The sequence below is a fragment of the Carettochelys insculpta genome, chromosome 8 (genome assembly GCF_033958435.1).
Source record: "Carettochelys insculpta isolate YL-2023 chromosome 8, ASM3395843v1, whole genome shotgun sequence".
Lineage (NCBI taxonomy): Eukaryota > Metazoa > Chordata > Testudines > Carettochelyidae > Carettochelys > Carettochelys insculpta.
Window position 1 is genome coordinate 14,485,317 of NC_134144.1, and position 14,598 is coordinate 14,499,914.

The 14,598-nt window shown below is 42.5% G+C and overlaps 1 protein-coding gene across 1 annotated transcript; it reads right to left on the reverse strand.

The window, feature by feature from the left end:
- Nucleotides 1-2,894: 2,894 nt before the first annotated feature.
- Nucleotides 2,895-14,493, reverse strand: MAIP1 (matrix AAA peptidase interacting protein 1). The gene is made up of 5 exons (XM_075001030.1): nt 14,167-14,493; nt 11,444-11,515; nt 7,919-8,045; nt 6,195-6,345; nt 2,895-4,467 (listed from the first exon to the last, which is right to left on the reverse strand). Exons 1-5 carry the CDS (start codon nt 14,491-14,493, stop codon nt 4,389-4,391), a joined length of 756 nt encoding a protein of 251 aa, XP_074857131.1. The 3' UTR covers nt 2,895-4,388.
- Between the last annotated feature and the right edge of the window lie 105 nt (nt 14,494-14,598).

Sequence of the window (14,598 nt, forward strand, 5' to 3'; positions counted from 1 at the left end):
TTGATTGTAATTTATATATATATATATATATATATATATATATATATATATATATATATATATATAGTACTTACATTTCAGTGCAATACTTCAGCTTGTTTTTCACTTTTCAGCCTTGTCTGAAGTCAAAACACTGCCACCTGGGGCTGAAGCATGTAACTTAACTACATGACCCTCCTTGGGGCACAACTGAGGCCCTGGGCAGTTACCCTGCTTGCTACCCCCTCATGAGTTCTACATTTGTGGCCCCCCAAACCCATCCCATGACCCCTGTGGGAGTTCCAACCCCCAGGTTAAACACTGATCTAGAGTAATGAATGTTGAGACCTGGTTGAGAACCTCTGTGCATGTAGTTCCTCCCATAGCACCAGTTCTGAAGTTCCACGTCTGTGCAATTTCTTCTGTAGAGCTAATGTTCAGGGTCTTGAAGGGCATCTCAGCTATGCTGAAAAACAGTGTTTTCCTACAGCTGCTATGGGCAGAGAAAATTTCCCTATTTTGTAACACTATACAACATGAATGGTCCAAATGTGACTAGACAGATCTAGTGAAGAGGCATTTAGAGAATCAAGTACACTCCACTGCAAGGGTAGAACAGTATATTTTACTTCATTTTGTTCTCATGTAACGTTTCAAGTAATGGGACTATGATCCACTTCTTTGGAAGACCAGCGCACAAGATAATGGGGCCCTTCCAGAACAATTTTTTCTGATATTCACATGTATGCTCCTTTTGATTTCCACCCACATAAATGGCCTTTTACCCTTCCATCAAATCCTATTCTCTTGTTGATTACAGCCCTTTACCTGCTTGTAGTGTGCAAGGCCAGTCAGGCAGGGGGACATTTCACCTTGGCCATAAGCTCAAAGAGCCCCTCAAATTTAGACACTTGTTAATTTTTTGGCATTTGATAAGTTTCACAACTTGTTTTATGGGCACCCTCAATAGCTCAGTCTCCAAGTCTCCAAATGTACTTGCTCAGGACGTTGCTGTTTCTCCATCAATCAGCACTGACAACTATACGTTAGAGGTCGTCCATGAGTTCATTTACCTTGGGTCCACCATCACTGACACCCTGTCCTTGGAGACTGAGCTAAATAGGAGGATTGGTAAAGCAGCCACAACTCTGTCCAGACTCAGCGAGAGAGTGTGGAATAACAACAAGCTGTACACTCACACCAAAATGCAAGTCTACAGAGCCTGCATCCTCAGCACCCTCCTTTACAGCAGCGAGACTTGGACCCTGTACGCCCACCAGGAAAAGAGGCTGAACGTCTTCCACTTATGCTGCCTCAGGTGCATCCTTGGAATATCGTGGAAGGACAGAGTGTCCAACACTACCATCATTGAGCAAGCTGGAATCCCAACTATGCACACCCTCCTCAGGCAGGGGCGGCTTCGCTGGCTTGGCCACGTCCACAGGATGAATGATGGAAGGATCCCAAAAGACATCCTGTGTGGTGAGCTAGCCTCTGGCAAAAGACCTCCCAGATGCCCCCAGCTGAGCTACAAGGATGTTTTCAAGAGAGACCTCAGGAAAGTAGACATCAAGCCAGACAGCTGGGAGGAGCTGGCAGACAATCGCAGCAGATGGAGGCAGGAACTATACAAGGGCCTTCAGAAGGGTGAGTTGAGTATCACACAGCTAGCAAAGGAGAAGCAAGCCCACAGAAAGCACAGCAAGGACCTGCCAGACACCCATTACATATGCAACAGATGCAGCAAGGACTGTCACTCTCGTGTGGGTCTTCACACTCACAGTCGATGCTGCAAATGAGGATGCCAAACGGAACTACGAAGGGCGTGATCCATAGTCCACATAGACTGAAGGATGCTACATTTATGGGCACCCTCAATAATTAGTGCCTTTGCACAGAAAGAGTCCAGATTGTTAACATTCAAATATCTCACATTTTGATGCCTTATTTTTTTATTTTTTTATGGTAGGGACCTCTCTGGACCTCTGAGGGGCCCTGGCAGAGTTCTCCACTCTTTATTATCATTTAGTTAAGCTAAATGCATCTAACGAAGCAGGTCTTTGCCCACAAAAGCTCATGCTCCAAAATATCTGTTTGTCTGTAAGGTGCCACAGGACTTCCTGTTGTTTTTGAAGATACAGACTAACTCAGCTACCTCTGATACTAGTTAAACTATATGTATGGAACACTTTTAGTTTTATCTCAAGTTATTCCAGTAAGCACCCCTGCCTGTTTTGTTATTTCTTTCTGAATTTCCTCCAGTTGTTTTCAGCATTTGTCTGTTTATGAAATGACCATACACATATACCAAACTCTACAGATGAACCTCCAGTATGGTACTCTAATTAGTCACATGTGCTACCCTAACCATGGTGGCTCTCCTCACTGGCAGGTAATATTCCAAACAGTTATTTAAGGCATTGTTGGCTATCGCTTCAGCCATCTTTCAGCACTACCTGCTTTCCAGGTTTCGGTCAGCCATTGATGTGTTTCCTATTCCAGCTGCAATCCTGACTTCTCTGGCTGACCTCTGTATTACAAACTGATATAGAACAGCAATCTCATCCAAGCGCACATCTTCACAGTTCATTAGTGTGCTGTTTATTCTTCTGTTTACTTTCCACTTGGGGATGTGACTTAACTGACAGATGCATCAGTCTGCTAGAAACCCAAATTTGATCTACTCCACTTACCATATTACTCCTCTTTGGCTAAAGGGCCATGTACAGTTTTTAATTTGCATCAAAGATTTCCAAACCCAAGTCATAAAAGATGACAAAATATATACATTTTTGAATACATAATCTTAGATCTTCACCCACTGATATAGGAAGTGCTGTTATCTGTAAAACTTTTTTCAACAGTTGAAATTACAGGAATTCTCCAATACAAAATCAGATGGATGACAACCAAAGTAATTTGTTCTCATTTAGTTTCCCAGAATGTTGAAAACTTGATAAAATCCTAGCTATGTTGTACTGCCAAGAAACCCTTTTATAACCCCAGTTAGACTGAGGAAAATTTATGTTACAATTTTTGTGATTCTCCAACCCCAATGCCTCACAATAATAGTTCTTGAGACAAGGTGTGAAAGGTAATATCCTTTATTGGACCAACTTCTATTGGTGAGAGACAAACTCTTGAGCTTACACACAGCTGATGTAGATGTGAAGAGCTCTGCATAAGCTTGATAACTTGTCTCTCTCCCCAACTTAAGTTGGTCCAATAAAAGATATCACCTCACCCATCTTCTCTTTATAATATCCTAGGACCAACATGGCTACAACACTGCTTACAGTGATAATAATTGGCATTTACCATCTTTAAAATGCTGTATTCCTTAGCTAATCTTCACAACACGTCTTGTAAAGGTACGGTAAAAGTGTTCCTGCATTTACAGAGGAAGTAAGATGCTCCTGCCAGGAACTCCGTGAAAGTTATAACTACTTAGAAGAGGGCTGAATTTGGCTCAGAAATTAAGACAATTTGTAGCCAAACTATAAGGTAAATCTGTGACAGAGTTGGCAGTGAAAGTCAAAAGTTTCTGGTTCATCGTGCCCACAATGCTTTTAATTATTTTTGTCTATTGTGATACGCCTTCCAGCTTAATTTTGCCTCCATCTGACACAGCATCCCAGCTTCTTCATTAGGTTCACATTTTGGATTATGTTTCCTTCCAAATACCTAAATTTGGAACTGTGCAAGTTATACTGTTAATCAGAATGCCAAAATTATTCTTCTGTGTAATTTTCAGAGTGGAATATTATATGTCTGTAATAGCTTAGACTGGAATGAGCATTTTGAGAATCCAGTTTAAATTTTCTTGACTTCCAATTCATTCATTCAAGAATGTAGTTTCTCAAACTTATTTCTGATGTCAAACTACCTAGGAAGTGTCTATACACATCCCCACACCCACATATCTCTGTGCCCACTTCCGCCTTTTCCTCCAAACATTCTATTTTAATTACAGCACATTGTCTTTGCGAAAATACCCATGATAAACTGAGTTTTTAGCCAAAAGGGTTGCCAGTCATAACAATACCTTTCAAAAAAAAAACAAAAAAAACCAAAACTCCACAAGTTGTGTTCTATTAGAACTAAGATTTCTTCTGAGAATGTAACAGATCAATATATATCTGTACCTTTGGCCTGTAACCTAGTTACTATGCAAATGTTTCAGGTAACTGTTACAAATTAAATTTGTATTGCATAGCTTCAGAGACTTGTGGAAAAGGCTTTATTGTTATGCTTTTGGAGCAATATACTGCTTCTGGTAAAGTATTTTGGAAATTAAAAACAGAAATTTAGCCTTCAAAAGTGATCGTTGTGTGAAGACCAAAAAAGATTGACACTTTTGGTGTGCCAGAGGATTTATAAAGGTCCATAAAAGTCATTGGACAAAAAATTTATTCTAGTAGCTTTGGATGCTCAATCCGTGTAATAGTCCAGTCTGGCTTCACTCCTTGTGTAAATTCCCTTCGGAACCTAGGAAAAGCAACAGAAATAAGAGCTTTTAAACTCACAATTTTTGAAGAGCTGCTAATGCTATTGAGAAAACACGGCAAAATGTTTTCCTTAGTTATTCCTATATTGTTTTCTCTATCTCTTCCCACAGCCTTTGATTTTATAAAAGCCAAATGTTTTGCAAAAGCTCGTTAGATGCCCGTGCTTATTCTTCAAATAGAGGATTGTGGCATTAAAACTGTTTCTACAACAAAACACTGATCCAAAGCCTACTGACATCAATGGGCTTTGGGTCAGGCCACAAGTGAGGAATAAAACAATGTGAGCAGAAGTCTTAAGTACCCCATTTTTATGCTAATACCTTCAAAATCCCAGAAAGTGACCCACAGGAAAATTAGTTTCTAAATAAGGGTTTCATTTTTCCATGAGGCATTAGCAAATCAGAATAGTAACTAGGTACTTTTTTTACCCAGAGATACTTGTTTTAGGCATTTAAAAAAAAAACCTCACTGAATAATATGTAGCAGATCTTTATAGAGATTAGACTAGATTTATTTATATAATATAAAAAAATAAAAAAAAACTGAGCTGAAGATTGAATTCTTGTACACATTTGAGAGTTTTACAGTTGTTTGAAAGAGTATTAACAGCCGCCCCACATTTCAAAGGCTTTCCCCTTTTAATGTTGGAAACTTTTAGGAACTGCATTGCCAACTTCATAAGGGTTTATGACTGGCATTTTAGGAGAAGTCTTCAGTTTCTTGTGTGCTAACACAGCATTTATGTTCCCAAGTCACCGCAGAACAGCCATGGCAACAGCAATGTAATTAATCCATATTATTCTGAGAGTATGTTCCAATCCTGGCTTGGGCAGAACCATCCCTAAACATCTAGCTACTACAGAAAGGAATGTTTGAAGTCTCTCTGCCTCTTTGGTCCCTGACCTGTGCTGAGCTGCCAGAAAGAGTGCCAATTCAGATGATTTATTTGGACACTTGGCCACGAGAAACTGAGACAATTCACAAAGTTCCTGCAAGGAGTCAGGACCTTCAAACAAAGCAGACAAGGTTCTAAGATACATGACAGATGTGGCCTAGAGATGAGCACAGAAGAAGAGGGCACAGCGGTGCTCTCCAAGTGGTTTTTATATGTATTTTCTCTGAACCTGGACTCTGTATAGATTCCCTTCTCTGAGAAAAAGTTGAGAAGAATGCCACCCTATCATAACTTAAGCAAAAATATGCCACTTCCCTTCAACTTTTTACAACTTTGGAGACTATTTTCAATCATTTTGACAAGAGTACAAATATTTTTCACCTCCCTGGCATTAGCACATTTTATACCTAGTGTTCTACATGCACATTCCTCTGAAAATACATTTGACCAGCAATCACTTGGCATATTTAGAGCAGATCCCTAAGAACTACTCAAATATCAGATTGTTTGTGGCGTTCTAACTTCCTTCAGAAAGCATTCAGTTAAACCTTTCATCTCTCATGGGCTAACATCTCAAACCAGCTGCAATATTGACCCCTTTTTACTCTTGACATGCTAGTAGATTCATGGGGTGGAGTAGCATTAGTTTGAAGTTAAGAAGCAAATGTGACAACCTTAAGGTGACTTTGTTAACTAAACAAAGCTACATCTCAAGAACTGCTCCCCAGAATAAAAGTTGAGTTGGATGAGGAAACTCTTACACAGAAGGCCAAGATAAATAGGACCAGAAGGAAAAAGATAGGGAGAATTACTCATAGTTTGCTGTTAGAAGATGTTTAGTTTCTTTCACAGTCTCATCTCCAAATACAATCTGGAAAACTTTGCTTCCATCTGGAGTCTCATCAGGGAGGTCAGCGCTGGTTAGATACCAGAAGCGCATCAGGATACTAACAAATTTTCTTCCTGTTGGAAAGAAAACTAAATCATAAGCCAACATTCCAGTATTTTACATATACTTCAGCAGTCTAAAATTTTTACTTGCAAACCACTAAGCATTTTACTAAGATTCCAAAGAAGCTAGAGGCTACTGCCTCAAACAAACACAAAAGAATAATGAAAAGAAGGGGCTACTTAAAACTTAACGTAATACATCGTACAGTCATCTTCATGACATTTGGCAACATTAAAAAGAAAGACGAACTTTCTACAGCGAGGTGCGTAAATCAGCAGAAGTTATTGTGTGGAAGGCTGGCATATTCCAGATAATAGAGTGACCACTGTTGTGATGAGAAAGGTATTAGAGTGACAGGGAATGAGATTTGGAAAAGAGGCATTAAAGAGAAGAAACTAGGGTACTGCAAAATACAATGGTATGGATTGATGAGAACAAGGTTAGGTTCCGGAAAAGAGCCCAACACGCACTAGTGGCATTTAATAAAATAAAACTGATATTTTAAACTAGCAACCATCTATTTCAACGTGTATCTATCAAAATGTCCTGGAGCAGTGTGGAGAAACTGTCTCACAGCGTGGTATGAGATTATTCCCATTCCACTTCTCTATGCTAGTATTCTTGGCCATCACTGGGGGAAATTATGCCAGTGCTACTGCTCCAGCATGCAGCATTGATCGGTGGTTCAGCATGAAAGCTGTCTGAGTGACCCAGACCATATCCATTTCATGCTACTACATCCCTTCATGGAGAATATTGTATACTGGATCAATTTCACAGATGCAAACCTTTGGGAGCCAGGGATTACACAGACATAGGACAGGAGACAATCAGTAAAGAGGAATGAATTACAAGTCAGAGGGAGCATGAAGAAAGAAAAATTCAGATGCTTTGCAGTTAAACTTTAAAATTTGGTCTTAAACTTGATCCTTCACTTCCCATCCCAGTGGAAATTTGGAGTGCTAAAAAGGCAAAGTGCTCAACCCATATGGGAAAAGACTGCCCTTATGTCACCTTTCCGGGGCATGGCTTGAGCTGACAGAAGCAAAAAGCTCAACAGAAAGTCACATCTAGCCATTCTCCTGCAGAAGAACACCTGCCCCAAACAAGATTTTTGGTAGGAGTATAGGAAGGAGACAAGGAGGAGTTGGGGGTGGGGGACATAAAAGAAAGGACAAAACTAGCAGAAGAAAAGAATCTATTAGACAAGAGAAGGACTGCACATAGTGAATAACAATGTTTTTATAGCACATATAGCACTTTTAAGCCTTCTGCACACAGTAACATGTGAGGGGATATTTTTGTGTGTTTGTTTTTTTAGAAGTAAGGAGGAATGAATGATAAGTACATAAAATCCAAGTGAAGGAGAATGAGGAAAAATTTGAACAAGCATCAAGGTTGTACCATGACTCATAGTAACTGTTTATAATGAAACCAAATAAGTACGTGAAGCGACAGCTTTAAACATTACTTCAGGGAATGACAAACAGGATTTTTGTAATTAGAAAAAGCTATAAAAAAGCAATGTCACAATAAAAGGTTCTCTGTCTATGCAAGGTGAATGTTTTAGAATGCTATACATACCACTATCATCATAATAAATGCCGACATCTCCTGCTGTTGTATACATTATTTCATCCATGTCAGCAGCCAGAGCATTCCTGTGGTTTTCAGACAGTGCAGAAAGCTTCTCCTGTAACACCTGAAATACCTAAATTTGAAGAAAATGTAGTTTTTGTTAAATTCATAGTTCATTAGATAAAGGAAACATTGATCTTGTAAGCTTCAGAACAGTCCAGTATTAACCAGTTTTTTGCAATTTTGCACTACCCCATACATCTATTAAAGGGGTTCCAAGCCACATTACTGTAAGATAGTCTATTAAAATAAAAACATTATTCAGCAAAAAAAAAATTCCAATATTTCCTTCTGACTGAAGACTTGTTAAATGTAAAAAGTTACATCAGTGTAACATTTCAATGCACAAGTGTCAGGAAGTGACAAAAATTAAAATATTCACAGCAAGTAACTTAAACCACTTTGCACAGGATACATTTAACACACAAACTAATACCAGAATATGCAAAATCTATGCAAAAAGCTATATGTGAAGAACATTATCATTGCAAAGTGAAACTCTCAAGTCAGAAAGCATCTAGTAAGTTGTCCTCAAAACCTTCTCTCTGCTGCCTTCCATCTACATTTAAATTTTGCACTACATTGGTATAGAAGTGCCCTTGATTTTATGTATTATAATTATCTCTGATTGCCCTGGATCCTTGCCTCATTCAGCACATAGGTCAGACAGGCCAGTGGAATTTTGCCTTTTTTTCCTCTTCACACCATCCTTCAAATTTGTTCAAACTGTAATAGTGGCAAATTGAATTTGTCTTAAAACAAGGCCTTGATACATACAGCCCATGCACCATTCACAATTTTCCACATTATATTCACAGAGCCATCCAATCTGCAAAGATTAACATGATGTTCTCCTTCCTAGGCATCATCAAGAAGTCTACTAGCTGGGCCTAACCACAGTCATGGTTTCTTAGGCTACATCTACACTATGAGATAAATTTGAAAGTATTAAAATCAATTGTATAATGCTGGGTTTTATAAATTCAGATTTGAGTATCCTCGGCTTCCCACAAATTCGACTTATTCCTGCCACACTCAATCACCAAACATCAACTGCTGCAGCAGTGCATTGTGGTAACCTGTACCACAGTTCCCTCAACCCTGTAGCATTCTGGGTATTTTCGCTGGTTCAGCATAGGAAAAATGTGCCCCGCAAGTGGTTGTGGGAACATGATGTTATCTTCCCACATGGCTTTCCATGGGAGGGGAATGAGGGCAATGCAACCAGCCATTTTTCCACGAGGAAGGAAGGAAGGAAAAGTTGGGTATGGCATCAGCAGATTTCACCAAATTAACTGAAATTTCTTGCTTCTATAAGTGTATTGCTTTTTATAACTGGGGGGAGGAACAGCTCAGTGATTTGAGCATTGGCCTGATAAACCCTGATTACGAGTTCAGTCCTTGAGGGGGCTGTGTATGGATCAGGGCAAAAAGATTTAAAAAAAAAACAAAACAAAACAAAAAAAAACCACTGTCCCAGATGGTGACAGGTCCTGCTGTGAATGACCTCTCGAGGTCCCTTCCAGTTCTATGACACAGGTGTATCTCCATATAAAATTGTAGCTATAACTGAATTATAAAAGGTTTTACAAAAAGCAGCAGGTGTCTGCAATGGGCAGCAAGACCCCAAAAATATTTTTGGCAGGAGGGGAGCATCTGGGGCTGCAGAGCCAGTTGAAATGTTCCATCACCCCTGAAAATCTTTCCTGCACTTGGAGTCCTCATGGTGCGCAAGCCATGACATGGTCCTGCCTGGCAGCATGGTCTGCACTGAGCAGCAGGCACATCCTTTTTTAGGCTTGGGGCTAGCCACGTGATGTGGTTCGGTGCAGGAAAGACCCCAAGTGTGTGGCACCTGTGGAGAAGGCCGGAGGGGGTGGTGGTGGGGGGCGAGCCTGCACAAATGTAAAGCACAGAAAAGAAGTTTCTTGGCTTCTCATACAAGTACAACCTGCCCCATCCAACAGCCTAGTGCCAGCACAAAAAAAAAAATTAAAAAACAACTGCTCAGCTAGCAGAGGTAGAGACAGCACCGTCGCTGAACTAATAGCAAAGAAAGAAAGAAGTTTCTCAGCCTCTCACACGAGCATGACTCCACAGCCATGGGCTTCCTGCTGCCAAACTCAAATTCGCAGGCTTCCTGTTACCTAATTCCTGAGCATCTGGAGAGCAGCAGAGATGGAAGTGGACAGAACAGAGCACTGTGGGGCATTGTGGGATACATACGGGACACTTCTGGGGGCTAATGAATCCAATTCAAAGACCTGGTGCTTCCACAATAGCCTTTATTTGAACTTTTAAATTCAAACGTGATGCTACACCCAGTCAGTTCCGACGATATTATATTGATATCAGTGCTCCCTAAATTGAGCTAATGGTATTTACACTGAAGACAGTGATGTTTTAATGTCGAGCTAACTGCCTTAAATTCAACTTTATCTCGTAGTGTAGACATAGCCTTAGTCTCAGTCCATGCTACATTAGGTCAAACATGGCTCCTAATAATTGCTTCCCCTCCTCCTCCTTGTTGAGTGACTCCCCATTTTTTTCCACTGTCTCGATTGTGCACGGCTGGTTTTCAGTACTGGTAGAGCACCTATAAACACTTGCTCAACCCCTGGAGTTTGGACTTGGAGGAGTAAGAGGAGAAGCTCTTTTGAAACAGCTCCCTAGGAACAAGCTCCCATTTCACAACCACCTCTTCTTAGAGGGAGGAGGCAAGGTGCTACATTGGTGCTACGGAGTGGCATTATGGTTCTCTCTCCATAGGCAACAGGCAGCCCAAGCTACTGGCATACAGTAACACATACAAACACCTGAAGCAGCCTTCCCCATGATCATGAAAATAGTCACAGTGGTTCAAAGTTCACACTGCTGTTTAAAACTGGCCAGTTTGGCTATATCCTTCAGGCCTTGATGCAAAACTGAGGTCTCCAGTTTAGGACTAGGTAGCTGAGCGGCAGTGCGGCCTACATGGGATGGGAACCATTTAGATGGAGGATGCACAAGAAATAACTCCTCTGTTCAGCAGGTCTGTGTTGCTCACCTAAAGCTTTGGTCCCAGTGAATATTGTGGATGGTCATACAAGAGGGACTTCCATTCACTTGCCCCATCCGAATAGAAGTTTGCAAATCTGACAACCCCGCAGGCAATGATCATGTTATTTAATTCCTTATTGATGACTCACTAGACTCTTGTGGCAGCTGCTCCATTAATGGTACAAGCAATTCAAAATTTTTCCTTATACAGTAATCAATCATACCCCTACAGATAAACTTGTCCTTCTTCAGTCTAAAGACTAATGTTCTTCAGATCATTAACCAGTTACACCAAATTGATACTATTTGTGTTTTATTTAACAAGTTAAGATTCACTTTATATGACTGGCAACCTATTGGCAGATTAAAGAGTGAGAAAATATTTTTCATTCTGCATTGAAGATTTGAGAAGAGAAATAAAATACTTGTTACCTCTTTTGATACAAATTCCTCCAATAGATCAAGTTTGCATTCAGACAGCAGCTTTGAAACAAGAGCAAAGGCCTACAAAAGACAAAAATACACGAGCAGACATTTCACTAACTGGAGGTAAGCTCATTTTCCAGGATCAGAGCATCAGATCAGATACAGAAAAAGACTCATTAGATCATCCTCTGATATCACATTGTAACTGGTGCAGGATTGTTGCCTCTAGTATATTTTCTAGAGTCTTGTTCCATCTAGTTTTAGGCAATCCATCTAATGGGACCATGGACACTTTGCTTACAAGATTACTCCAGACCAAAGCAGATTCTTTTTCCTGATGATTTCCCCCACCCTTTCTTAGTCTTTACCTTCTGGCACCATTCTGTATAATCTCTCTCCATTCTGGAATGGGAAAGCTTACACAAACATGAAAGGTGTGAATGCCGTCTCAGGATTCACACCACTCATGAGTATCAACATTTACACATCAACAAATGCATGTTAAAATTGCCCATCCATCTAGTTGTGCTACTTTCTACTCTCCTCTCCTAGAAACAGCTGGAAATGGCTTTCCCTACACTATCTTTCTTTTGTGGGAAAGTAAAGTTAAACTAGCAAGTTTTACTCTTTGTTCTGAAAAGAGCAAAGTCTGACTACATTCGCTTCCTCCAGAAGAGTTGCAAAGTCTTGGGACATCTACCAAGAAAACCCATCTCCCGGTCATGTAGGAGATAGCTTCACTTTTCCTGCACAACATAACTGTCAATGGAGATATATATCTTGGTCAATTCTACAAGCCTAAAGCTGAGACTTGATTTGTATTCTATGGGAAGGTCACTGCAGTGAGCAGTGGCCAGGGTGCTGTGCTGATGCTGATTAGTTTTTGCTATGGAAACACGCTGCTCCATTCTGGACCAGCTGAGGCCAATCACTGAACTACTAAAACAGTGAACTGCTGTAGTAAAGTCTTCAGGTCACAAGGGCATGGACCACTGTGGCCAGTCATTCTGCAGCAGTCTGGGTACATGCAAAAAAAAGGCATCTTAGCAGCCACTGCTATCCAAGTATCCAGGTAGTAAGTAGCTGAGTAGAACACTGAAGCTACAAACCAGTATGAGTACTTGAGAGCAGGTTCCATCAAAATTGAGTGATACTACATCTTTAAGATGCCACATCACATCCATCTTCTTTGGTTTCAGCTTCAGACAACTGATCTCAGCTAGACACCAGAGAGTTAGGAGATGATTCAGGTGGCATTGGAAGTAAATGAGATATGGAGTCAGTTGAATGGTTGAGTCCATGGAGTCATCCGCACAGTGACTCCATGCACGTTAAGCAGGATGAAGACAGATCAGAATTCTGTGCCACTATACAACCAAGTGCTAGGATAGCAGAGGAACATTTGTCCAGCAGTACTCAGGGTACAGCCCGAAAGGAAGGACTGGAGCCATATCAATGCTTTCCTGTTTATTGTTTCTATATCTTTAAAGGGGGAGAGAAGTGTGCCATCAACAGAACTGTACTAAGACAATCTGATGCCCTAGGCAAACCACACATGGCCCTGCCTCAGCTTGTGTGTGTGTTGGGTGGGAAACTGACTACCCTTCAATATTTCAGGGGGATGGGGACACTACTTCTGTGTGGAGGAATGAGGCCTTCCCCCAGATCACCTCTGTCATACCAAAACCAAGCAGTCCAGAAGCACTTTAAAGACTAACACATTTATTAGCATCTGATGAAGCAGGTCTTTTCCCACAAAAGCTTATGCTTCGAAATATCTATCAGTCTGTAAGGTGCCACAGGACTTCTTGTTGTTTTTGAAAATACAGACTAACTCGGCCACCTCTCTGATATTTATTAAGTAATGAACTTTTGTGGGTCGGAACCCCTACAAACAAGACAGCATGGAATTTCAGGTTTAAAGAGCTGAAGTAATGAAATTTATGTTTTTTTAAAACATTATGACTGCGAAATTGACCAAAATTGTGAATTTGGTCGGGACCTACTGATGGTTTCACCATCACAGCCACAATATTCCTTCTACAGGGCTACCACTACTGGAACAAAATGAACTATGCATTTTATTCATTTCAGCTGCACAAACTGTCTCTCTTCTCCCCGCTGCCCCAGAGCCCATGGGTAGCAGTATTCAGTAGGGAAAGAGAGAGATCAGCCGGAAGTGAAAAAACAAAGGGGAGCAGTGTGGGAAGAAGTGCCAGACTGGCCAGGTATGCCACAGAGAACAGTAGGGGTGGGCCTAATTGGGTGACCAAAGGGAAGGAAAGGCTTTCACGGCATCCACTGTGGGATAGGGTAACAGGGCTCACAGGCCTCAAGGCAAGCAGTGAACAGGTCTCCACCCTCCATAGCTAAGGGCAGCCCAAGGTGAGGGCATGGGCGGTGGCCGGTTATCCCCCTCCTCCCCGAGCTGGGGGAACAGAAGCATTTAGGAAAGGGGAAGGGCAAGGGAGGTGAACAGGCCTCCTGCCCTACAGAGCGGGAGATGGGCGCGGGAGACCTTGTGCGGTTGAAGGGCGGGAGGGGACAGACCCTCCCCTGATGCACAACTGGGGACACTGGGCGAGCATGAAGGGTAACGGGCTCGCCCTCCGTAGCTAGGGAACCCAGGCAGCGTGGCGGGGGGGCAGTAACACATAGGGGGCAGTAAGGGGCTCCCCCAGCTGGGGTCGGAGGCCGCGGCGTGGGGCAGCTCCCCCCCCACCACACACCTGCTTGGCCCCCTGGGTGAACTCCTCGACGCTGAACTCCTGGTCGAAGTAGGCCCGGATGAGGAAACAGTAGAGCCTGGTGCGGAGCCAGATGAAGGGGTTGGGGATCCCCAGCACCACCACGCTCCGGCCGCCGCCCGCCGGACCCCGCCGCCGGCTCGGCTGGTCGCTGCTGCACAAGCGCGCGGGGGGCCAGGCACCGGTCAGGGCAGCCGGGCGCCGCGGGGCAGACGGCTCCGGCCCGGCCCAGCCGGGTCCGACGGCGGCTGCCACCAGGTGGGCTCGGAACGGCCCCCGGCAGCTCCAGAGCCCCCTGGGCAGCGCCATCTTAGCGCCCCGCCCCGCCTGGCCGCGCCGAAAGGGGCCCGGCTGGGAAACCGGCCCAGCTCGAGCCCGGCAAGGCCGTTCCCGCGCAGGCCGCGCGCTCCGCTC

What these genes read in the sequence shown, in the direction of transcription:
- MAIP1 (XM_075001030.1), bottom strand. Translation starts at nt 14,493, where the DNA reads ATGGCGCTGCCCAGGGGGCTCTGGAGCTGCCGGGGGCCGTTCCGAGCC. An exon ending in TCACCCAGGGGGCCAAGCAG is followed by an intron (nt 11,516 to 14,166) that starts GTGTGTGGTGGG and finishes TGTCTTTTGTAG; the next exon opens with GCCTTTGCTCTTGTTTCAAA. An exon ending in CATTTATTATGATGATAGTG is followed by an intron (nt 6,346 to 7,918) that starts GTATGTATAGCA and finishes TCTTTCCAACAG; the next exon opens with GAAGAAAATTTGTTAGTATC.